The 24,978-nt window shown below is 39.2% G+C and overlaps 1 protein-coding gene across 4 annotated transcripts in view; it reads right to left on the reverse strand.

The window, feature by feature from the left end:
• GAD1 (glutamate decarboxylase 1) overlaps positions 1 to 24,978 on the reverse strand; it is a 57,742-nt gene that overhangs the window by 10,839 nt on the left and 21,925 nt on the right. For all 4 annotated transcript variants that reach the window (XM_043993130.1, XM_043993129.1, XM_043993131.1 and 1 more), the window contains 10 exons: positions 24,699 to 24,789; positions 14,586 to 14,698; positions 12,525 to 12,640; positions 12,362 to 12,441; positions 12,079 to 12,133; positions 8,601 to 8,717; positions 6,709 to 6,773; positions 3,839 to 3,917; positions 1,669 to 1,818; positions 439 to 546 (listed from right to left, as the gene is read on the reverse strand). In XM_043993130.1, the coding sequence (XP_043849065.1) occupies positions 439 to 546; positions 1,669 to 1,818; positions 3,839 to 3,917; positions 6,709 to 6,773; positions 8,601 to 8,717; positions 12,079 to 12,133; positions 12,362 to 12,441; positions 12,525 to 12,640; positions 14,586 to 14,698; positions 24,699 to 24,789 (974 nt within the window). The remainder of the gene's footprint in view (positions 1 to 438; positions 547 to 1,668; positions 1,819 to 3,838; positions 3,918 to 6,708; positions 6,774 to 8,600; positions 8,718 to 12,078; positions 12,134 to 12,361; positions 12,442 to 12,524; positions 12,641 to 14,585; positions 14,699 to 24,698; positions 24,790 to 24,978) is intronic.

Below are 24,978 nucleotides of genomic sequence, written 5' to 3' on the forward strand. Positions count from 1 at the left end.
GAGAGATGATTACTACTAGCAGAGAAGATATCAGCTGCCTTTCCCCAGAGCCCTTAAAGAAAAGGGAAATAGGTCAGTTTCACAGCGTCCTAGATGGTTTCTGTGCGCTCTTTCCCAAAGGTAGATAGGCCAGATCAAGTAATCACTGAACCCACCCCAAGAGGAAAAACTGTTTGTGAATGTGCTCGTGTGTCTAATGATGCCAGTTCCAATTTGAATTCTGGGTCAAATAAAACATCATCATTAAAAAACACATCCAAGGTGTCAGTATTCTTGGGTGGGCCAGAGACTAAGGATGAGAACTTAAAAGACTGTTCAGAGTGCAATACCTGGCGCTCTGGACAAATACGGCCTCATAATCACCACTGATGGGAACATTCGATAAAATGAGTCTTCAACATATGCTATTTATACTTAGGCTGGACTATGATGACTTACCTCACCATCAAAGACCATTTCAAACTCTTCTCTGTTTTTAATTTTGGCATAGAGATACTCTGCCAAATCCAGGCATTTGTTGACCTGATTTTCAAATCCCACTGTGCCCTATTTTCAAAGAAAGAGAGACGTTAATAGGAAAGGATCACCTCCCCATTTATATATTAAAATAATTGAGTCCTGGAGTTGGGAGGAACCTCTGAGGTCAGTTAGTCCAACCTCCTACTTATGTATCTCTACTACTTGAAGTCTTTAAAATAAAAATATTGGAATATGAACCCAAGCATTGTGTGATTGCCTTCATTTGTCAGAAGGCTAAATATTTTTTTTTTTGGTTTCCTTTTTTTTTCAGGGCAATGGGGGTTAAGTGACTTGCCCAGGGTCACACAGCTAGTAAGTGTCAAGTGTCTGAGGCCAGATTTGAACTCAGGTCCTCCTGAATCCAGGGCCAGTGCTTTAACCACTGTGCCATCTAGCTGCCCCCTAAATATTATTTTTTAAATAATTTAAAAGGGAGGAAAACCACCAGTTAAAAGTGGTCTAGGATGAGGATATGCACAGCTCAGAATGAAACAAAGGGGCTTTCTGACCTTTGAGGAGCTATTTACAGCACAGACTATCCTCAAAAAGGTTCTACTGCCCAGTGCTTTCAGTCTGAAGTCTTCTTTGCTTTGGAACATGCCACATATCCCTCCACTTTGGACTTGAAGGTATTGAGTGAACCATGACCAAACACCCCTTGCTCCCACCACCCCCACAAGCAGCTTTTCTTATTACTGTCATACTTTCCCCTTGACCAGCAGGCAAGTGGGAGAGAGCCACTGGTTTTTGTGCATTCACTGGCTTAGCAGGAGTCTTGGACTTTGGGTCCAAGTATTGACAAAGCAGTCAATCTAGACGAGCACTAGCTTTAAAAGTTAGGCAGAAGTGTCGAGTGTTTGCAAGGGCTGTTGTTAGCAAGGAGAACAGATGAGCTCTCAGAAGGGCTGATTTGGGGTTGACCAATAAGACTATGGGGTGTTCGACATTACCAAGAAGCTACATCCTTCAAACTGGCTGGCGGTCACAGTTTCATGGATTATCCACTTTTCTAATTATCTGTGATAAAAGTTAATGCCAAGCGAGTAAGCTCAACACTACCTTCCCCATCTTATTGTTACCTACCATGTGCTCAGAAAATAGGAAGTGAAAGCATTTCTAGCCCACTTCCTAGATTCCCTCCTTGTTTACCTTAGCTTTCCACATCAACCAAAACTTGAAAATGTCCACGTGGCGGCCGCACTGTATGGCCTTGTCTCCAGTGTCATAGGAAATGTCATACTGCTTGTCTTGCTGGAATAGGTACCCTGCACACATCTGATTGCATCCTTGCAGTAGGCCCTGGGGGTGCAGACAGAGAAGTATTTGCATATTGTATTCATGATCTTCTAAAGCATGACTGGATGCACAAGGAAGGAGGGATTTAAGTTCACACACAGCTTTCCCCCGCCCTTTACTATCATTGTTAAGGTATTCTATGCTTTTTGTCCCATTAAGGGGAAGGTTGCTCTTGAGAGAAATAGAATGCAGAGCTCTCTGGCTTCCTGACTTCCTTCTCTTCCTCTTTGGCTATAGACACTGCCTTCAGAACATAGCCTCTGCACTCAGTTGTTCTATCCTTTCCCATAACTCCAGGCTCTCCCACTGAAGTTCACAAGGAACAGTGCTAGTGGAAGGTGATAGCACTTTTGCAAGTGCCCTAGCAACAATACATTGAATAGCAAGGTAGGAACACCTGCAGATTCAAACAAACTAACCATACAAAAAGGTGCTCCCTTTAAAAATTGTCTATTTTAACTAAATCTCTACCAATGAGGGGCAGCTAGGTGGTGCAGTGGATAAAGCACCGGCCCTGGAGTCAGGAGGACCTGAGTTCAAATCCGGCCTCAGACACTTGACACTTACTAGCTGTGTGACCCTGGGCAAGTCACTTAACCCCAATTGCCTCACCAAAAAAAAATTCTCTACCAATGAGCCTGAATTTTTTGTTTTTGTTTTTGTTTTAGCAGGGCAATGAGGGTTAAGTGACTTGCTCAGGGTCACACAGCTAGTAAGTGTTAAGTGTCTGAGGCCGGATTTGAACTCAGGTCCTCCCGAATCCAGGGCCGGTGCTTTATCCACTGTGCCACCTAGCTGCCCCCACCCCCAGCTTGAGTTTTAAAAAATAAAATAAAAGCTTTATTTTGTCCTTTAGGGCTAGCCTAATTTCTTTCATAAGGAAACACAAGCCCATGACTATATTTTGAAACTAAAGGATTTTTTGGGGGGTTGGGTTTGGTTTTTTGTTTGTTTTTGTGTGGGAGGTGGGTAGGGCTTATTGGATATGGCTCTCACCTCTTCTTTCTCACTTCTGCCCTCTTGGACATAGGGATTTAAAACAAAACAAAACAAAACAAAAAACCTTTACAACAAATATTCAGTCATCAGTACAACTATGGATATTGATCAAGAAGGCCAACAACTGTCAGCAAACAGTTCAGAGCTAACATAAACTCCTCTGTTTGGCACATATCTCTTCACAACCTGGTCACTTCCAAGCTTTTCAGTCTTTTTACACGGGATTTCCTTCCATGTTCTCTAGGGTCTATCCACAGGGGCCTCCTTGCTGTCTGACATACAGTGCCTCATCTTCTGTTTCTATGTCTTCGTCCTGGCCCATGCCTGGAACACTAACTCTCCTCTCATCTGCCTCATAGAATCCTTGGTTTCTTTCAAGACTTGGCCCAAATGGCATCTTGCACATGAAGCTTTTTCTGATCCTCCCAAATGTTAGTGCCCTCCCTCCCTGAAACATTATATTCTTTTCAGATATATTCTCCCTCTCTCTGTATGTGTATATATAATATATATACACACAAATATACATATACGTACAAATATATTTGTATATATATATTTGTATATATATGTGTGTATGTATATGTGTATATATATATATATATATATATATATATATATACACACATATACACACACACACACACACACACATACTGTCTCCCATATTAGAATGTAAGCTCTTGGAGGGTATGGATTGTTCTACATTTGCTGTGCTCCCAGTACTAGGTTTTGTAGGCACCAATAATCCATTATTAATTAAGGCATTTAATTAATGCTTATGGATTAATTAATAATAGATTATTGATGCCTGAAAACCTGGCTGTGATCACACTCAGACAGATTTTTTGTTGAGGAACTTTAAAAATTCACGCCCAGGAAGGACAGTGGCATGGCTGCCTACCAACAAGGTGGGTAGCCTTGTTGCCAGCAGCTGCTATGTAGCACCAATCCCCTTCATTCCCTTCTTTCCAACTACTGAGACGTTTGGAACTTCATAGTCATTTGCTGAAAGAAAGCAAACCTTTTCCTGCACGAGAATGGCAGAGCATTGTAACAGAACGCCCATCATCTTGTGAGGGTTCCAGGTAACTGAGTTGGCTCTGGAAGAAGAAGAAATTGGTACTTTTAAGAGGAGATGCAGACAGTGGGGCACAGTAAATTATGTTCTTTGGGGAGTCATTGCTGAATGTCAATAAGCTGATATATTCTTCACACACAGCCAGAGTTTGTGTATGTTTGACCCATAAGCATGGTGTCAGTGCACTGGGAAAAATACTCTGCCATTTATTACTAGGAAAGTGACTCAGACACTCTTCCCTCTGCTACTTATCCACAAAATGGGTTGGTGATAGATCCAACTGTGTACCTACCTCCCCAGAATAGCTGGCATCTATATGGTGCTTTATGAATATCATCTCATTTGATCCTCATAACAATCCTGGAGAGGTAGATGCTTTAATTATTCCCATTTTACAGATGAGAAAATTAAGGAAGAAAGAGGTTAAGTGACTTGTGTCTGAGTTTGGATTTGAACCCAGGTCTTCCGGAATCCAGCTCAAGTGCTCTATGCACTATCATACCTAACTGCCCCTACTAGGAGATATGAGGAGATATTCCTAAAAATGCCTACAGACTAGTCAATGACAAAATTTTGCTACTGGCAAGGTTATTTAAATGTTAAATGATCATGATCTTACCCTCTTCATTGTAAACGTAGTTTAACAAGCAAGGTCTCCCAGTATCCTAATGATAATTAAGTGACTAAGGAGTACTTTAACCAGGATTTTGCAATGATCCCTACGTGAAATAAATAATGATTAAAACCTTGGCACTTTTGCTTCAATGATACACAGGCATATTAAACATTTCCTGGCAAACCTGGTAGACTCTGCCCCTGTCTCCAATAATCAATGGGTTCATTAAAACGTTTGGTTGACCTTCCCATACTTTGCCCTTTACCCAGAATTCTTAACTTTTTTTATGTCACAGAGGTCTTTTAGAGGGGAAAGTATTTAGAAAGTATATTTGTGTCTGTTGAATGTGAATAATGTTTGAATAAATAGAGAAACCCTGAATAATTCCCTCCTCCAAAAATTATAATGAAGAAAGCAAATCTACCATGAAGTAGATTTGCAAAATGTTCAGGTGGCAAGTAATGAAATTTTCATTTCGTCCACAGGCGTCAAAATTTGGAGCTCTATTTAAGCCATAAGGGCCTCAGAGCAAAATAGATGGGCTAAAGTTCGCTACAAAGGGCAAGAGCCCATTTGTTCTTTGCACAACAGATTGTCCTGTTCTTAAGGAATTACATTTGTCTCACAAAATGTCATCAGAGATTCTAAATAAACAATATATTTATATTTCAAATAGAAAATAAAAAGATATAGTCAAAGTCTGATTTTCTTTAGGTAACATAAGCTTATATATAAACATGTATACTTTTTTGTTTTGTTGATGTTCAGTCATTTCAGTTGAGTCCCATTGGGGGTTTTCTTGGTAAAGACGTTGCAGTGGTTTGTCATTTCCTTCTCCAGCTCATTTTCCAGATGAGGAACTGAGGCAAACAGAGTTAAGTGACTTGCCCAGGATGACATAGCTAGTAAGTGTTTGGGCTGGATTTGAACTCAGGTCTTCCTGACTCCAGTCCTGGCTCTCTATTCACTGTGCCACCTAGTTGCCCCAATATGTATAATATGTGATCTATAATATATTTCTTTTGTAAACACACACATATATATGCATATATATACACACCATATACACATATATCTGACTTATAATTTCAACTTCTTTGCCTTTGTTCAAGGCCTTCTCCATGACCAGCATGTCCTCTTTCCTCATTTCCACTTCTCAGAATTCATAAGGCTCAACTTCTCCATGAAGCCCTCCATGAGCCCTTCTTTATTGTTAGTGCTCTATTCCATCTCCATTTTCCTTAGATTCTGGTTATGCTGTACATGTTGTGAAGCCTGAATAAAATGTAATTTTCCCCAGGACAAAGACTTCATTCTTGTCTTTCTAGCCCCAGCTCTTTCCTAGCACAGTTCTTTGTATATAGCAGGTCCTTAATAAACGTTTGTTGAATTTCCTTGATTTGCCAAAAAAAAATTCCAATTTAAAATTTTGAATCTAAGAAAATTTGAAAAATATTTTGACTCCAGGAATTTTCTTCCTTATTGAATGTGTATATATACATACATGTATAAATAAATTGTAAATATACTCTATATATATGGTATATGTGTATATGCACATATCTGCATACATACACAGAAATATATTCATGCTAAAGAAGAAAATTCCTGGAGTTGACACGTTTCAGGTTTTCCCAGATTCAAAGCTTAAAAACGGAAGTTGTTTGACAGATCTAAATTGTGTCTGGATTGGCTCCTCTCTGTGGTCTCAGTTCATTACAGCTTGTGCTTTAAATGGCCATCCTTATTTATTGTGGCTCCTTCCTTACAAAGTTAAGAGACAGCCAGGAGAAATGGCTTTGAGCCAGAGGAGTCACTATGGGAAACAGAAACAGAGGCAACTGCTATGATTTCCCCCCTCTATTCATAAACTTTTTTTTGTCAATGACCTTGAACTAGTGAGGAGAAAAGGAGTAATAAATACATGAGGGATGTTCTCTCACTCCCACCCCCCAACCCCTTTCTATCTCAAAGGAGCCAGCCAGCAACAAGGAGGCAGAGAAAGAAGGAAAACAAATTAGTGGGTGAAGTCAGCAAACTGCAAACTCTGCACATGAGCATTTCCCAGCTCAGTAGAAAAATAACTGATTCTGCAAGGTAATCAAAGGAGGTGCCACTCTGAATCAGAGGTCTACACTGTAGACCTTGTGTGATACTTTGAATGGTAGGTAGGATTCCTGGAAACAGTGTCCCATACCTTTCTATGCCATTGAGCTTATGACGGTGCTTTCTGGACATGAGGAGACCTCCCCCCCAGGCAGCCTGTGAGAGCAGAGAAAGAAGAGGGATGAGGGGATCAACTCCATGTAAAGATTCCCAATTTTTTCTAGGCTACTTGGCCATTCTATAGCTTTCTTTTTTTTTTTTTTTGCAGGGTAATGAGGGTTAAGTGACTTGCCCAGAGTCACACAGCTAGTAAGTGTCAAGTGTCTGAGGCCAGATTTGAACTCAGGTACTCCTGAATCTAGGACAGGCACTTTATCCACTGCGCCACCTAGCTGCCTCTATAGCTTTCTTTAAACGTGGGCTCATATGGAAGCTGAGACCCAGAAGTTCCTCTGGCAAAGTAAACCCACTGGAACATTCATCTGACACCAACTTCAAGCTTTTATCTTTTCAATTTGTTTTAGAACATGTCTCTCAGGGGAGTATGAACCCAAGTTCTGGTCATGAAAGCCAGTTTGGGGCAGGTGGGAGATCAAACTATGTAAGGTCTGTCTGTGGTAGCACAGCAGATGTTCAAAGACATTGGGTACTGATGGGATAAAGCCCCAAGACCCTCCTAGGTGGCTGCTTGAGTCAGGGACCACTCACAGAACTGAAGCTGGCTGTTTCCTAACTTTCACTGCATGAGGTATCTATCTATCTATCTATCTATCTATCTATCTATCTATCTATCTATCTATCTATCTATCTATCTATCTATCTATTTATCTATCTCAATGTGCATAAATACAGGACAAGATAATTCTTGTATGGCTGTCACTGGAATGGTCCCTGAAGCCTGTAGCAAGCCACAAAATGCCCACACTTCTCTGAGAGTAACCATATAAAATACTGCATTGGGGACAAGGAGAGACAGAAATGAGTCATATTCGTAATCTATGTTATATTATCTGCTTCATAGCAGAAAGGACAGTCTAGGTGTAAGGAGTTAAGGCAAGATGGTAGAGACAGGCACATAGAGAGATGGTAGAGAGATAAATTGAGAAAAGAGGCAGTAGGTGAAGGAAAAGCAAGAGTTAGAGTGAAACTAGAAGGTGGGAAGAAGAAGGGAAATAGTAGAGAGGGAAAGAAAGAAAGAGAAGCAGGATGAGCAGGGCTATGCTGGAGCCAGATTGTTTAATTTTCAGCATTATGAGCATTTGCACCTTTGAAATAAGCAAATGCTACAAATCAGAACTTGATTTATTGTTTTGTTGATGGTCTATACTTAAGAAAGAAATGGAAAAATGTTAATAATGCAGATTAAATGTTAAAGTATGCCATTTGTACAGCTTTGTGTGTGTGTGTATGTGTGTGTGTGTGTTTTAAGAGAGCTAGTTGTTAAATATTTACTAGCACAGCCTTAGCTGGCAGAGAGCAAAAGAGAGAGGGGTGTAGAGAAGAAATATAGTTATGTATTTGAAAATGTTCTCTGTTGTCCTTTATGTCTTTCAGAACAATTCAAGGGGAAAATTCCTCTCAGTTGATATTATATAAGTGTTTCCATATCATTGTGTTTCTAGATCAATCTTTTTAAGCAAAGGGCATGGATAGCTGTGTTGACAGCAGGTGACCAAGCATGCATGGCCGCTTCCTTTATCCCTTCTTTCATGTTTTTGCCATCTTGGAGCAGTTTACCCAAATGAAGCTGCTACGGGAGAAGTTGATGGGTATGAACCAAAGAAATTTAGGAAGCTCTGGGGTTGGTCAGAAAAATGTAAAGAAGAACACCAGTATATGATGAAGCTTTGGACATTTGTCCAGAGTGGTTAGGCTATGGACCAGAGAAGAGCATGGCTTTGAGAAGATGTGGAGAAACCTGAGGGTTTGGGAACAGCCTGGGTTCCCCAAAAAGAGAGCTGTCCATGGTGTCCCACCACTTACATCAACATGCAGCCAAAGGTTATATTTCTGACATATATCTGCGATCTCAGGTATCGGATCAAAAGCTCCATACACAGTCGTGCCTGCAGTTGCATTGACGTAAAGAGGGACATATCCCTATAGCACAAGACAAAAGACAAAAGAAGCAATCAATCTTTAATGTTTCTTGTTTGAACCAAGAAGTATCAGAGCTTGCTTTCAAAGTGATGGCAGCTGAACTGTTTGTATTCATTTTTAAAAACCTGAAGTGAGTTATATTAAAATCAAAGGTTGTTATAGATGGAAAGAGGTAATATAGTTCAACCCCTTCATTTTACAGATGAACAAACTGAGGCCCAGAAAAATGAAGGGGCTTGCCCAATAGCCAACATCTTTTTCCAGGCTCATTATACACCATTCCTTTTCTAGGTTCCAGGTAGACTAGCCTATTTGCTTTTCATTATACCCGATATTCCTTCTTCTATCTCTGTACCTTTGCACAGGCTGTCCCTCAGTCCTGGAATGCACTGTCTTGTCTCCTCTGTCTCTTAAGAATTACTGGCTTCCTTCCAAACTCAAGTGCCACCTTTTACTAAAGACCTTTCCTAATGCCTGCTGACATTGCTATGTATTTCTTTGTATGAATATGGGTTGTTTCCCCTGAAAAAATGTAAGCTCCTTAAGGGAAGAGACTATTTCATTTTTGCTTTGGTACCCTCAGTGCCTAGAACATGGTAGGAGCTTATGCTTGTTCATGGGAAGGTTTGTATAATCATATACTGAATAAAATAAGTAGAACTAATTGCACAATACACAGCACTACAACAATACAAATGCAAAGACCAATAACAGGAAGTTGATCTTTGAGTAACGGCAAAACCAATCAAGGTTCTAGAGGATAGAACAAAACAGATTTCTTCCCTCAAAGCAGAGAGGTGGGGGACTACTAGAACAGAATAGTACATGCACTATCAGATATTAAATTCCTTTTCTTTTCTTTTTTGGTCATAAAAGAACGTTTAATCTGTGTGGTCAAAGTGCAAAGATGGATATCAATAAAACATTATTAAAAGTGCTCCTAGATTGGGAGATTGAAGGTCAACACAGCTGATAAGTGATGAAGACAGAAATCATAGAATCATAGGGGATAGAATTTAGCTCCTTTATTTTCCAGATGAGGAAACTGAAGCACAGAAAGCAGACTAAGGTCATCTGATTTTAAGAGCTCTTCTTGCCACTATTTCATGCTATCTCCTATATAGAGTGGCAAAACTGTCGTATGACATCATATAAAAACTTCATGTTTTTTTTTAATATGGATATTGTCCATCCTTCTTGGTAGGCATCCTTTCTAAAATATTTTTGGTTTATGACTATGCTAATGCAGTAGTTACAAAAATCCATTCATTTTTCAGAACTTGAAATTAATTAATAATGGATATATCAAAATATTGATATAAACAAGAAAGGAAGAAATATTGTAATAGAACTGGAATGAATTAGAGACATCTGGGAGTCAAGAGTTTTGAGGTACCTAAGCTCCATCTTCACCCCTGTGCCTCTGTTCAAGCCAACCTCCATACCGAGCATGCTGTCTTTTCTCATCTCCACCTCTCAGAATTCTTGACTTCCTTTAAGGCTCAATTCAAATATCACCTCCTCCTTGAAGACTTCCACAAGTCCCTGTTGTTAATATTCTCCTCCACTTCCATCTTCCTTGGACTATACTTATGCTATGCACGTTGTGAGACCCAAATAGAATGTAACCTCCCTGAGGACAAAAACTTCATTTTTGTCTTTCTAACCCCAGAGTTTAGCAAGTACTTTGTATATAGCAGGTCACTAATAAATGCATGTTGAATTGAAAATGTTGCTGAATTATTCTTGCCCAAGCTTTGGTAGTCCCTTTCCTTCTCATCTATCTCTCCACTCTACTGAAAGCCCAGCAAATAAATACAGTTACAGCAGAAGGCATGAATACTCAACCAAAACAACATGATTGTTAAATGGATTGACTGCAACATGGCAGGGTCTTTATGAATACAATGGTTTGACAAGGTTTTTCACTTAATAGAATTTGCTGAGATTGGATCAGCAAAGACCTGTTACTATGTGTCATAAGCTAGAACATTTTTGCTAAGGAGACTCCTTTGCTAAGGAGACTCCAATGTTAAACTGAGGTTGTGCCAGGATAAAAAGCAAGTTACAAGTTCAATAAGGCTATGTCTACAGGATGCTAAAGCAGTCAGTTGAGCAAGAAAAAAGAAAGAAGAAAGGAAGAACAAAGATACAGAGTTATTTGGCATGATATGAACAAAATAACTCATTTTTGGCTGAATTTTTAAATTTTTCCATTGGCTTTTTTGGGCATCATGTAGACAGAGCTATAGTGGAGCAGGCCAACCTATGAATTGGAGACCAACAAAACTCGAGAAAAAATGTTAGAAGTCACATTAGGTGATGTTTTAGGAGTCCGTACCTATGATTTCTTGATGTATGGTACTTCGAGTTCCCTCTACTAGTGCCTGCTATGCAACTTATAATCTTAGAGTTCTCTCAGGGCACTGACAGATTGGACCTTGTCATTATTTGTCAGAGGTGAGACCTGAATCCAGATCTTTCCTGATAGTAAAGTCAGCTCATCATCTACTGCAGCATGCTATTTCTCATGAAATAATTTTGAAATGTAATAGTGGCTTTTAAATTCCAGAGCAAAGGTAGGTTTTAAAAATGTAAACATTAGAAGCCATCTGTATTATATGGCTGTAATATAAAAAAAACCTTTTTCGCAGCACATTATAGTTTAAAGCAGGCCTTCTTAAACTTTTTCCACTCTCAACCCCTTTTCACCCAAGAAATTTTTAAATGACCCCTGGTATATACTTATACAAAATAGGTATACAAATCAAACATTTACTACCAAATTTTTTTCAACCCCCACATTCAGGCATACGACTCCATATGTGGTCAGGACCCACAGTTTAAGAAGCTTTGGTTTAAAGTCTCTTTGTCAGAACGACCTTGTGAGTTAGGTCATGTGGATATTATCTATCTATCCATTCATCCATCCATCCAAATTATCTATCTATCTCTATCTCTCTCTCATCTCTCTATCTTTCTCTACATCTATCTACCTATCTACCTATTATCCATCTATCTATCTATCTACCTACTAGATGAGGAACTGAGATTCACAAAGATTAAATGATTTGGTCAAGATCACAGTCAGTGCTAGGACTCAAATACAAGATTTCTAATTCCGGGCCCAGTGCCCTTTCCATGACACTATACTAAAAAACTCTTTCCTTACAAAACAGTCCTATAAGGTAGGGAAATAAAATAGATCTTGTTATCCTTTTTTTTTTTTCAGTTGAAGAAACTGATGCTTAGGGAGAAATGTGACTTGCTCACAGTCACATGTGGGCAGGTAAGTATTCAGACTTGGTCTCAAACTCAAGACTCCTGACTCTTAATTCAGACTTTTCTACCACACACGCACCTTTTTCTTGGCTTCAAGAATTTTTGCCTCCAAATCAGCTGGGATGATTTTTCCCCTGTAATTGTAACAGAAGGAGATAGATTTTTTTTAAAAAGAAGCATCAACAAGGCTGCATGTGAAGGCGCTTCAGATGCAGCAGAAAGTAATTTAATCGGATATTTTCCCCAGCTCATTAGCAGCTTGGCACATTGTACCGAGCCAGCCCTTAAGCACAGTAAAACAAATTTAACAGATGAACACATTTAATACATCAAAAAATGTAGCAGTCACCCTCCCCTCCTACCTTTCATTGCATTTTATCAGAATGACATTGTCTGTTCCGAAGCCAAGTGCAGCCCCCGCCTTCTTTATCGAATAGTGACTCTGCAAGGAAAAGAGCCGTGGGTTGGCAAGTGAGACATTCCTTTGGGATGGATTACAGTTCTCGAGCAGGAGCTACAACTCACGTGTTCAGAGGTAAAGAGGACCAGTTTGGGAACAGCAGCCATGCCTTTGGTTTTGACTTCCGGGAAGTACTTATATCGAGCAGCCATGATGCTGTACATATTGGATATGGCACCCCCTATAACCAAACAGGACATATGTTGAGGGGGATTTGTCACTGTGCTTGCTATTCCCCCTAACAACAAAGCCAGTGTTTGAGTTTCAAAGTATAAGGGAAGTAAGAGTGGGAAGGAATGGCATCTTGATGGAATGGGACACTCTGGACAAATCCCTACTTACTTCAGTTCCTTTATTGTGGCTTCTATGGTCCCAACTTTTATCCTCCCATGTGTATTGGGGGAAGAAGTCTTCATCATAGAACTATTAGGTTTACCCTTTTAAATTGGCTTTTGGTTTTTCCACAGTGGCCTACCTTTCTCAAACTGAGCAGAAGTGGAAAAGGGAGGGATGGCAGTAGTAATCAAGAAATAGAACCTTCCTGTTTTCAATCTGAGGTTGATTCACAGATCAGTGACTCACTCAATAAGCATTTCTTGAGTGCCTATTATGTTTCAGGTACTGTGATAGGTTGAAGCTGTTTCCATGGCAGCGTACTACTTGTGCTTTTCAACAAACTGTACAATAATAAGTATTATTATCACCATTTAATAGATGAGGAAATTGAGGCACAGAAAGATTAGAGACTTGGAGTCAGAGAGAAAGCAAGTAAAGGAACTTCCTGAAAATTCTTGCCTCCAGAATTTTCAGCCCCCCCACACCTCTTTGCCATTACGATGTAAGTTCCTTGAGGGAAGAGACTATTTGTTATTGAATCTGTGATGAAATAATGGGATTTAGCAGATACTCAAAGACCCACCTGGAGATTAATCTATACTGATTGAATCAAGTGAGAGTGATTAACTGCTGATTAAGCCTACTTCAAGTTAATTGGATTGTAATCACACCTGGCTAGCCCTTAAGAAGGTATTGTTCTCAGAAACTAGACTGTGAACTCAACTTGAGAACACCTTCAAAGACAATGGATTTGGATGACGCCAACCAATCACCTTGAAACAGTGTGTAAGGACCGCCTCTGTTCCAGATCTATAAAAAAGCTTCCACAAACAGCTTGCTAAGGTGTTTCTGATTAAAGCAGTCTTGTGGAGGAGGACTTCAGGAAGAACCCAACCAGGTTGGAACTCTAGACTAGAGCTGAAGCTTCTGATTTAAGGTGACCACAATTTAGATTTTAAACATCACAAATCTCTACTACCTAGCCCAATACTTTGACCACAGTCTGTGCTTATGGGATGACTGAATGCCTTGTCTCTTCAAAGAATACTCAAATGGCCGAATCATTTGTTTTTTTCTTGAAATTAAGTGATTTTAGAAAACTTAGATGAAAACAGAACCTGAATCTATACAGAAAGTCAAACTGGAAACTGAAGTAATTATTTAGTTAATTTAGACAAAAACCCATCTTTTTTTTTTTTTTTACTTCAACCATCTGGATATTACAGGTTCGTTAAGTATCTGTCCAAATTAACTAGATGTTTGCAACAGAATAATTGTGAATTCTTTAAATTCCATACTTTACTTTGCAAATACAATTTTTAAAATTTACAATCTACAACTGCAATTTAAATGTATAAATTGAAAACTGCACTAAGACTTTTGGGACACCATAGAGCTAGACCCTGCTCAAACCAGTTTACAGCACACTTGTGTTTTATTCCCAAAGAACACTTGTGCTTGTTTGAACAGATCATTTTGTGTTTAAATAAGACTATCAGATCTACAGTTTGGCTGAAAGTCACTCACTATTCATTAAACTAGTTTGATTTTTTTTTCTCTGAATTGACCAGTCATTTGATTTAATTGATTGATTGATCAGTTATTTAGGCATCATATAGATGGGCTTCTCTCAAAGGAGGAAGGCTGGAGAACTGAAAAATTTGAGGAAACTTCAATGTTTTCCCACAAAGCCTTTATATGCATTTTGTCAAGTTTACTTACCCAATCCAAGGGACAGAGCTCTAAACTTTGAGGCCTTAATGAGATGAGACAAAGAAAAATAAACCTACCAGGTGAAAATATGCCATCGCCATCTTTACTTGACCATCCAATAATTTCTCGCATCTTCTTAAGTGTTATTTGCTCCATGAGGACAAATACTGGGGCAATTTCATATGTAAACCTTAAAAGATGGTGGGTGGGAAAAGAAAATGAATAACGAGGATAAACTACTAATTTCAGGAACTCACTTAGAGGAAGTTGTATTTCTTCAGAAAGATCTTCCAAATCTCTAATAAAATATCTTTATTGAAGATAGAGCAAGTCACCAGTCATAAGCTGTCAAACACCATTAAATTAATTATCTGGATGAATTTCCCCAATAATTAAAATTCTTCACTTCAATCTGCCAGTGTAGACAGCACCTGAAAACACTAAACATTCATACCTTTTCCAAGATACCTGTACTTGTTTTAAAGATTCTGTCTGAACCTACATAGAACTAGTAGAGACTATTGGAGCTACTATTTTATTGATCAATAAATTTGTTTTATTGATTTTTTCCCCTACTGGATTTACCAGAAGTCTGACTGAACAATGGTTCAGGAATTGTAGAGCAAAGCCTCTGTAAGAATTCAGAAAATATAATGGGGCTTGTTTTCTGTTTGGTTTTTTTTTGTTGTTGTTTACATCCCATTACTGTATGTATTAGCAGGAAGACTGGAGAATAAATTAGTTTTAGGAAAATGTATGATTTATTCATAAACCATTTTGTGAAAACTTTTTGTGTTCCCATTGAATCTAAGGAGGGACAATTATATGAGAAAAAATGAGATAAACCTGCCAGTTGACAATATCTCCTATTTCATCTTTTTTTATGATTGCTGAGAGAATAAAAGAGATTCCTATTGGAATAGTTGGATATGGTCCTACTTGAAGGCATGGGGATGGACTAGACAACTCTGGGTCCTTTTTAGCCTAGGATTATATGACAAAGCACATGTTCATCATAAGTATATTGACAGTTCTATATAAAACTGGATTGCAAAGAAAAATTTTCAATCGCTGCCAATTTCATACTTATATAATATGAAATTTTGATGCCAAAAGTCCTAGGGTGTTTTTAAAAATCATGAACGCCAGAAAGCTAACTGTGAAAATAATTAGAAATATTGGCTTCGGTTTTAAAAATCCAAGTGCAATTATCTATGTGGATTTTTTTTCCTACTGATAATCCCCAAGGACAATTTTGTTTCGACAGTGCCATGGAGTCAATATCTGTCAAGAGTAATTATAAAGGATGATTTCCTAATTACCAATTACAAATAACAAGAAGGCAGTCAACTGGTATTTCTGTCTACTCTAGGCAAAGGGCATCAGATGGCCTGGCATGTGGTGCTTGTCTTCTGCCAAGCTGAGTCTCAAGCAGTAGGCTATGAACTGCAAAGTGATCCCTGAAGGGAGGCAAAGGCTCCCCTTGATCCAGTTATGAAAATAAGTATGTTCCTGAGTCCAGGACCTAAAAAAAATCAAGGTAGGTCTAATGAAAATTAAGCAGCAGGCCTAAGAGATATTTAAAATGCTCTGCTGTTCTTTGCTATTCATTTTGTTTAGTCTCCTTGAGCATCTGTGTCTTTGAGGTAGACTCTGACTATTAGCTAAAGGCTGATTCCTGAGTTCTCCTAGCCCTGTGATATGGGGAGTAAGAGAAGGTGAATCTGCCTAGGAGGGAGAAGCTGTGATATCAGTCATTGAGGGTGGGGCCAATGAGAATGTGGGCCAAGTGGAATTTTTGTTGGCTTTAACAATTTTGTTTTAATGTCTGAAAGGCCATTTGCAGATACAAGGTGCAAGCAATAATTTTCATTTCCAAGAGTAGGGGGAAAAAACCCATTCAATTCAATGACAGTTATAGAAGGGGGGGAATTGAGAGAGCTCTCCTGACATTTCTGCTGGCAGCAGAATTTTTTAACCAAAAAGAATCTGTTCACTGCTCTTAGGATGACACTAAACTACTAGGAGGAAGAATACTTGGGCGTCATTTTTTAATTACCATCACCTCTGGAGGGCCACAATCATGCTTTGGTCCTGCTCTGAGCCCCATCATCATGGCAACCAACAATCCCTTATGTCTGATGGCATGCTGGAGACTGGCTGTCATAAAGGAAGAAGAAGAGAGAAGGATTCCTGGTTTAGCCTGTGCTATTTAAAGTACCAAGTTGCAAACTCATGATGTGTGACATCACTGAACAAGCGAGCTGGCAAAGGATGTATCTGAGCTTCCAAAAACCCATTGGGAGAATGAACTGTTTTAGCACTGTGGAGACACTAGTATGACTGCTTTGAGCTGGCCACAGCGGCTATACTAGATACTCATGAAACTTTTTAAGATGGCTTGTTAGAGTTGACCTGTGGTAAGGCCAGGAACAAACTGAGTCAGAAACCCAGGAGATCAGAAACTTATCAAGGATTGGTCAACCTTGACCACAGATTGCATTAGTAGCCAAGCCAAAGTCAGATGATCAGTTAGGAGCCAGATGGACAAAGGAAAAAAAAGACAGGGATGGGATGTCATGATTTGTCCAGCCTTTTGCCCTTTGTCTTCTGCCTGGCTTTGAACCAGGTCTAATTATCCTCTGCTTTGTCTGAGCAGGTGATCTTCCTGTCCTAGTTGCTTAATCAGGTGGCTCAAGTACAAGTTTGCTCATGTTGACTTCTGGCCTGCCCCTGCCCTTGGACCCTGGTAGTTAACCAGTACTCTCAGGATTTGAAAACAGAGTTTAGGAAGCAGAAGACCAAATTATACTATAACATCAGCATTGTAAAAATGAACAATTCTGGAAGACCTTAAAACTCTGATCAAGGCAGTGATCAACCATGACCAGAGGACCAAGGATAAAAAATGCTACCCACCTTCAGAGAGCAAGATGATGAATATACAGAATGAGGCTCATGTTTTTTGGAATGGCTAATATGGTGATTTTTTTTACTTGACTGTATGTATTTGTTAGAAGGGTTTTCTTTCTTTTTTTTTTTTTTTTGCAATGCGGAAATTTGAGGGAGGAAAAATACTTGACATTAAAAAAAATAAATTTAATTTAAAAAACCTGAAAGCTTTAGAGAATTCAACAAGAGAGTCTGGTACTAACCAACCCTGCTTCCTACTCTGTGGCTTCTTCCCAATTCCCAAGTCTTATAGCCAACTAAGCGATATAATGGATAGAGCACCCACAGGCTTTGGGGTCAGGAAGACCTTAGTTCAAATCTTACTTAGACACTTACTGTTTGGCCACTTACTATTTACTTCTGTTTTGGCCAGAAACCCTGAGGGCTTTCCTCTCCCAGACTGCCTGCCTGCTTTCTTTCTTTCCTTCCTTCCTTCCTCTCTCTTCCTTCTGCCCTTTCTCTCTCTCCCTTTATTAATTTCTCTTCCTTCCTTCTTTCCTTCCTCCCTCCACCCATTCATTTATTTGTTTTGACCAGGTAAAGGAGGACATTTTTGGCTTCCCTTCTTACCTAGCTGTAATTACTGAATGGGTGTTGCCTCAGGCAAACTGAAACCTGGGAAAGACTTAGCTCAAAAAGGCCAAAGTCTTCCACTACATTGGGGCCATTTCCAGTCATCCAGATAGATAGATAGACAGACAGACAGACAGAAAGACAGACAGACAGACAGACAGACAGACAGACAGACAGATAGATAGATAGATAGATAGATAGATAGATAGATAGATAGATAGATAGATAGATAGATAGATAGATAGATTGACACTGGATCCAGATGGCTCCGGAGGAGAGAGTGAGGCTGCTGACTTTGCATAGCCTTTCCTCCCTTAAACCCAATTCACTGAAAGTCATGACATCACCTCCTGATATCATGGTCCTTTTTTGAGAACAAAGGACAAACAACAACAAAACACTTACTAGCTGTGTGACCATACGTAAGTCATTTAATCTCTTTCTACCTCAGGTTCTTCATCTGTAAAATGGGATAATGATAATACTCAGGGTTGTTGTGAAGATGAGATCATTGTGCACTTAGCATAGTGCACCACATATAGGTACTTAATAAATGCTTGTTATCTATCTATCTATCTTACTTTAATGATATGATCTGTCTAATGCCATGCCTCCTAATTCCTGATTTTAGCTACAACCTGCTAGACAACTCTTACCTGGTCCTGGTAAGACACTTTCCCTTCAGGTTAACTCTCTGTCCTTGGTTCCTGACCTCAGCTCTGTACTTACCTAGTGTTTGGTAGATAAGTCCAGTTCTCCTCTAGGATAATGTTTTACCTCCTAGCTGCTGATGTCAGCTCTTTTAGCCCCATAAGAGGGTACCAAATATGGTCAGAAGGGTCTTACCCTTCTAATAGAGGGCCTAGCTTCTAATAGAGGAGGCCCCCTGAGGGACAGGTGGGGACCAGTACAGACATCAAGAGATCAGAATGCCAGTCAGAGGATTCAGCAGCAAGTTATATTGTAAGACCAAGTGGGAGGAGCAGAGAACAAGAAACCAGGACCTGAGACAAAAGGATCTAGGTTGAATACAGGAACTGGGCTGTAGAAGTAAGAAATGAGTGCATTGAGCTGACTGTAATTTGAATCAGCGAAATGCTGAGGACATAGCCTGAGTTCCTTTATATCCTCATCAGGGAAGGTGAGTAAACTCTACTGTACTGGCCCAAACATCTGGGGTGGCTTCCCTACCAAAAGATTATACATAGTCCTTTCTCTGACCTCCCCATCTTAGGGCCAAGGTAGAGGGTGAGTCATCTACTGTATTTCCCTCAAGGAGTAATGTGCCCTAAGGGAATTTCTTCCCCACTAGTTTTAACTATTTCATAAAATTTAGAATATAGTGTCCAAATTTGGGGGGAGGTAATAGAGCTAGTCAGATCACATCTGTATTGTGGCCTCCATTTCTAGCTACCACAGTTTAAGAACAAAAGTAACAACCTGGACCATTTTTAAAAGAAAGTGAACAGAACCTTCCCAACAGAGCTTTTAACATTGTGAAATAATCATGGCAATGCAAATGCTGAAGTTTGGTCTGTCTGCTGAGGTGTCACAGAAGGAATTACTGAATAGGATGACTTGATGGCTTCTGAGTCCCTTCAAACTTTGATATTCTAGTGTTATCCCTGGAGAAATTGATGAAGAGATCAGAGAGTAATAAGGGTAGGAAGGATGGGTCAGTAGAATGAAGGGGAAGCACAAAGGAGACTCCTGTTATATCACTATCCCAGCTGAACCAGAGCTGATTACCTTCCCCAGTTTTCCCTAGTAGGGTTGTTTCTCTTAGGTAATAAGAGCTGCTGATCATGTGCACTTTTCTGACAAAATGTAGCTAGGCATACAACATCATGGCAACTTACAGAAAAAATTTCTCTGACTGCAATTTCTATGAAATTTTTGGCTTGGCTCCTCTGAATTCCTAATGAAATGGCGCAGAAGCTGTGAGTGATCTTGTCACTAAGGCTGAGTATTGTCATCAAGCATTTGTAGGCAGAGACAAAGGTATAAGGGGCAGCTAAGTGGTACAGTGGATAGATTTCCAGGCCTGGAGTCAGGAAGACCCAAGTTTAAGTCTAGCCTTAGACATTTACTAGCTGTGTGACCTTGGAAAGTCACTTAACTCTGTTTACCTCAGTCTCCTCATCTGTAAAATGAATGGGAGAAGAAAATGGCAAATCACTCCAGTATCTTTAACAAGAAAGCCCCAAATTGGGTCATAAAGAGTTGAACATGACTGAAAAATAACTAGAACAACAACAACAACAAAAGTACAAACCAGCCATGGAAAACCACATGTTCTTGTGGGGGGAAAATACTGTAGTACCCTTTTAGCCTGAAATTCCTCAAGGATTTTCCCTGGACTTTAGGCTTGGGAGCCTGCATCCTGAAACAGAAGACATACAACAATGGGATGAAATAAATAGATATCCTTTCTGTGCTAATAACACAGAAATGTCATGGGTGGCCATTTTAATGGTGTCATAGGGAAGGACACTTGACCAGCTTACGTGTGTTGTGGAATATGGCCATTATTCTTCATAGTAATTGCCTACCAAATGAAAAGGTAGCTCAGATAATGAGTACATCATTGCTGCAAACCCTATCTGGAAAAGCTTGATCCTTTTTTTCAGTCTTTTTCTAGCAATATTTTGAACACCGCATCCAGAAGGTGAGGCCTGTCAGAAGAGAGGGTAATTCCCCCCAAAAGAACTTGACTCTCCTGTCACATTTCATGATCCTCCCATAGAACTGGCTTAGAACAATTTCTAGATAATAGTCATTACCTCTTCTCCAGACAATACCTTGTCTTGAGAACTGACAGAAGCTATTTCACTATTTCAAATAACCTTCTCTATTGATCTGTTGGAATTGTTTCATATTTTTAAAATATCTACTCTGCAGTACAGCTGCAATTACCACGTGCCATTAAAGGAGTTGGCTTTGACCTTCAATGGATGAAATATAATTTAGCATTTCACAGCTCAACATAGATGAGGAAAGAGGAGAAAAGGACTTTGATTTTATGAGCATGGACAAAAAAAAGAAAACTTTTGTGATTTTCCTGCTAAAGGAAAAGCATTTGAAGAGGGTATTTGGGTCATACATTTTCCAAGAGGTAAGCTAATGTTAATTGCTTAGACTTTTTAGCCAGATGTGTTGGGGTGGGGGTGGGGGGCGGGAATAGTCAAAAGGCTGACAAAATAGGCACTACTCCATTAAGGATGGCCAAATGAATTGAATGAAGGCAATAAGAAAGACACTTGTGCTATATGGACAACTGCCGGTTCCTGATCCCTTTGAATATTTCAAAAGATCTGAGATCAGTAAGGACATGGGTACTCCCTCCACCAATAGGGATGGGAATCCCTCCATACCTTAGTGGATGCCCAGTATGGTTTCTGTGGCTAAAAATAATTCATTGCCAGGTGGCAACCCTTCCAGTTATGTGGTTCTCTAAACTTAGCTTGGCTGATCTTTGGGTAGATGACAGGCACAGTCTACTTGCCAGGCCCAGGTTGGAAAACTTCCCAGCTTAGTAGAACCTGTCAGAATTTATACTTCAATGGCATAGCCCTTTAGAACCCAGGATCACCTTCAGACCACAACCAGTTACCAAAGGATTTCTTTGAGTAGTTGAGTTTTAGTAAACTCATATTTTTGGAAGCAGCTAGGTGGCTCAGTGGTTAGAGCACTGGGTCTGGAGTCAGGAAGACCTAAATTCAAATCTGACCTCAGATGCTTACTGGTTGTGTGACCCCAGGCAAGTCATTTAATCTCTGTTTGCCTTAATCCACTGGAGGAGGAAGTGGCAAACCATTCCAGTATCTTTGCCAAGAAAACTCCACGGACAGTATGGTCCATGGGGTCATGAAGAGTTGGTCACAACTGAACAACAATAAACTCATATTTAGCTTTCTAATAAAATAATTAGAGCTTTTTTAGTGTAACTGATGCTTTAAGTAATCAGCATATACCATATTTTTAAAACTTATCAATTACTATAGGGTAATTTTTGTCTTTTATATAATTATATGATAAACTACAAGGTAATAGATTCAAAGATGACAAGGTGAACAAGGGGAGAATTTTTTTGGGGGGATGGACATTAAAATAACAATGTACCTTTAGCTTGAGTTTCACATGTCTCATCACCCACATGACTAAACCTTGTTGTCTTAACCATTACCCCCAGATAGGGCAAATTATAGCTCCTTTCATTTTCCATTTTTCAGGTCAATATCATTATTTAGGGTATATGCCACTGAAGACTAATATTTAGACACAATGTCTTCAAATCTAATGCCAGTTAAAAATAGCAAACTATTCAGGAATACTTGTTTAATTAATAGAAACTTGTCTTCTGTAACTGGTAAATATTTTTACACACAGCATTTTACACTTTTGGAACATAAACAAATCAATACACAATTTCAAAATGGCCTTAGGGTGCTGTGGATGGTAGTAGTTTGGTCATGAAATACAACAAAACATCTTAGGCTTGACTAACCTGCATTCCATCTTGATGTCAAACAGGACTTTCTTTTTAAAATCATATAACCTTTCCACCTAAATTCATTTTTCTGAGTCTACTATACTATGAACATAAACTCTGAGATTCTCAACAAGAATAAAACTAGGTGGCGCAGGGGATAAAGCACTGGCCCTGGAATCAGGAGGACCTGAGTTCAAGTCCGATCTCAGACACGACACTTACTAGCTGTGTGACCCTGGACAAGTCACTTAACCCCAACTGCTTCACCAAAAAACAAAACAAAACAAAAAAAAAAAAAGAATTAAGCCCATCAGATAACCCAAATTATTCTCACTTGACTATTAGTTACTGTTTTCAATATACATTAATGAATGTTGTAATCATTGTTCTGGAGGCACAGAACTATTATGGTATTGATAGAAAAGGAAAATGCTCCACTGGGCACACAACCTATCCAGAAAAGAAGGCTAATTTGTCTGATTGACAGAAGAGAGGTTTCAAACATGTAGGCTTCAACGGGTCCCGAATCTAGTCAAGTGTAACTGACAAATATTTCCCAAAATAAAATTTTAAAAAATATCACATAGATAATGTTATAATATGTGGTTTCTAAGTCAATATGCAGCCAGCCCACAGGGATCTTTCTGTAGCCTCATTTCTATTTGAGGTTGACACAACTGGTGTAGAGGATAAATGGACAGAGAGAAGAAACTTAGGAATCATTGCTGAATGGTCATGGAGATAATAATGTCCTATCAAACAAATTAAAATCAAAGCTTTATACAAATTTACAAGAATAGAGGACCATATTAAGGTTGTATCTACAAATATGAATAGGTTTGGGGGGGGGGGCGGAAATTAACATTCGGTTAAACAATCAGATATTCCACAATCAGTTTAATTCAATCAAACAGCTAATTGGTCCTCCACCCAAAAATGGTTAGAATATATAGTAAGAAGCTAAGGCAGAGAGACAGCCAACCTTAATGACAACAATCAATGGGAAAATGAATCAAGATTATCCTAGAGAAAAAGAAAGGTTGCTTAATTACCCTCTCCTGAAGACATAGACACTTTCCCTCATTTTCAACTTAAATAATAAGTTTTAGAATCACCATTTCTTTTAACCATCTTGTCAGTGAGGTACATCAATTCAATTCACGGTGTTTCTTGAGTAGTGATGATGTTAATGATAGCTGACATTTATATGGGCATTAAAGTTTGCAAACTTCTTTATACCTCTTACCTCATTTGGGTCTCATAACAACTATCTGAGGTAGATACTACCTACAGATATCATCCCCATTGTAACGATTGGAATGACGCCACCTGCTGGAGATTTACTGTAGAAGAGTTCCGCCCATGAAGCGAAGGTCTTTGAGGGCAAGACCAGGAGTCTTTTCTTTGGCGTCAGGAAGTGACGCGGGCGAGTGGGAGGAGGAAGGAAGAGACTGGTGCTCGCTCTGACGCTCTTTCCTCTGGACTCTGGTGGAGAGCGGAGCTAGAAATGTGCTCTCCCTTTAATAGATAGGAATCTAGGCCTTTCTCTCTCTTTACCAAATTCTTATTCTTCTTAATAAATGCTTAAAAGTCTAACTCTTGCTAAATCTTATAATTTATTGGCGACCACTCATTAGATATTTTAGACAGTTTAGCTAGAATTTTAGCCCTTAACACCATTTAACAGGTGAGGAAAATAAGGGTGAGAGGGTTTAAGTGACCTGCTGGGGTCACAGAGTCAAGTAGGGCTTACTATATACCCAACACTGAAGGCATACTGACTTTGGATTTAGAGGAGTCAAATTCCTTTTCTACTATTTATTAGCTATGTGACCTTGGATAAATAATTTAACCTCTCTAGGTCTCAGTTTCTTCATCTATACAATGAGAAGGTTGACCTAGATGGCTTTCAAGGTCTCTTTCAGCTCTGGATCTAAAGAGTTAACATATGTAAATTGTTTTGCAGACCTTAAAATGCAATATAAATGCTAGCTATTATTAATTATTACTATGACGCTATTAGCATATGCCTAAGGGATGTTATAGCAGAAAAATCTAACAATCTTTGCCAATTTATAATAAATTAATAGGGATCAATCTCTGAAACACAAATTAACAGCAAAAAGGTATCAATATTGCTTTTTAGAAAAGAAGAAAAAAGTATAGAACTTACATATTGGTGTTAGCGGTTGATGTCAGCCACTCACCAGCTAAGCCAATAATATCTAGTCCAGTAGAGAGTTGGTTGAAAAATCGAGGATGACCTAGTGAGACAAAAATAAGAGATATATATCACTTTGGGCCTGGTTGTTCACACACTCACAGGAACATAAGAATTTCCACCTCTAGATAGAGGGCCAATGGGCTCTGAGAGAATATTGGAGCATATTGTCTTCTTTCTTTTTTCGGACATGGCTAATGTGGGAATTTGTTTTGCATGATTATATAGATTT

The sequence above is a fragment of the Dromiciops gliroides genome, chromosome 3, assembly GCF_019393635.1.
Source record: "Dromiciops gliroides isolate mDroGli1 chromosome 3, mDroGli1.pri, whole genome shotgun sequence".
Taxonomy (NCBI): domain Eukaryota; kingdom Metazoa; phylum Chordata; class Mammalia; order Microbiotheria; family Microbiotheriidae; genus Dromiciops; species Dromiciops gliroides.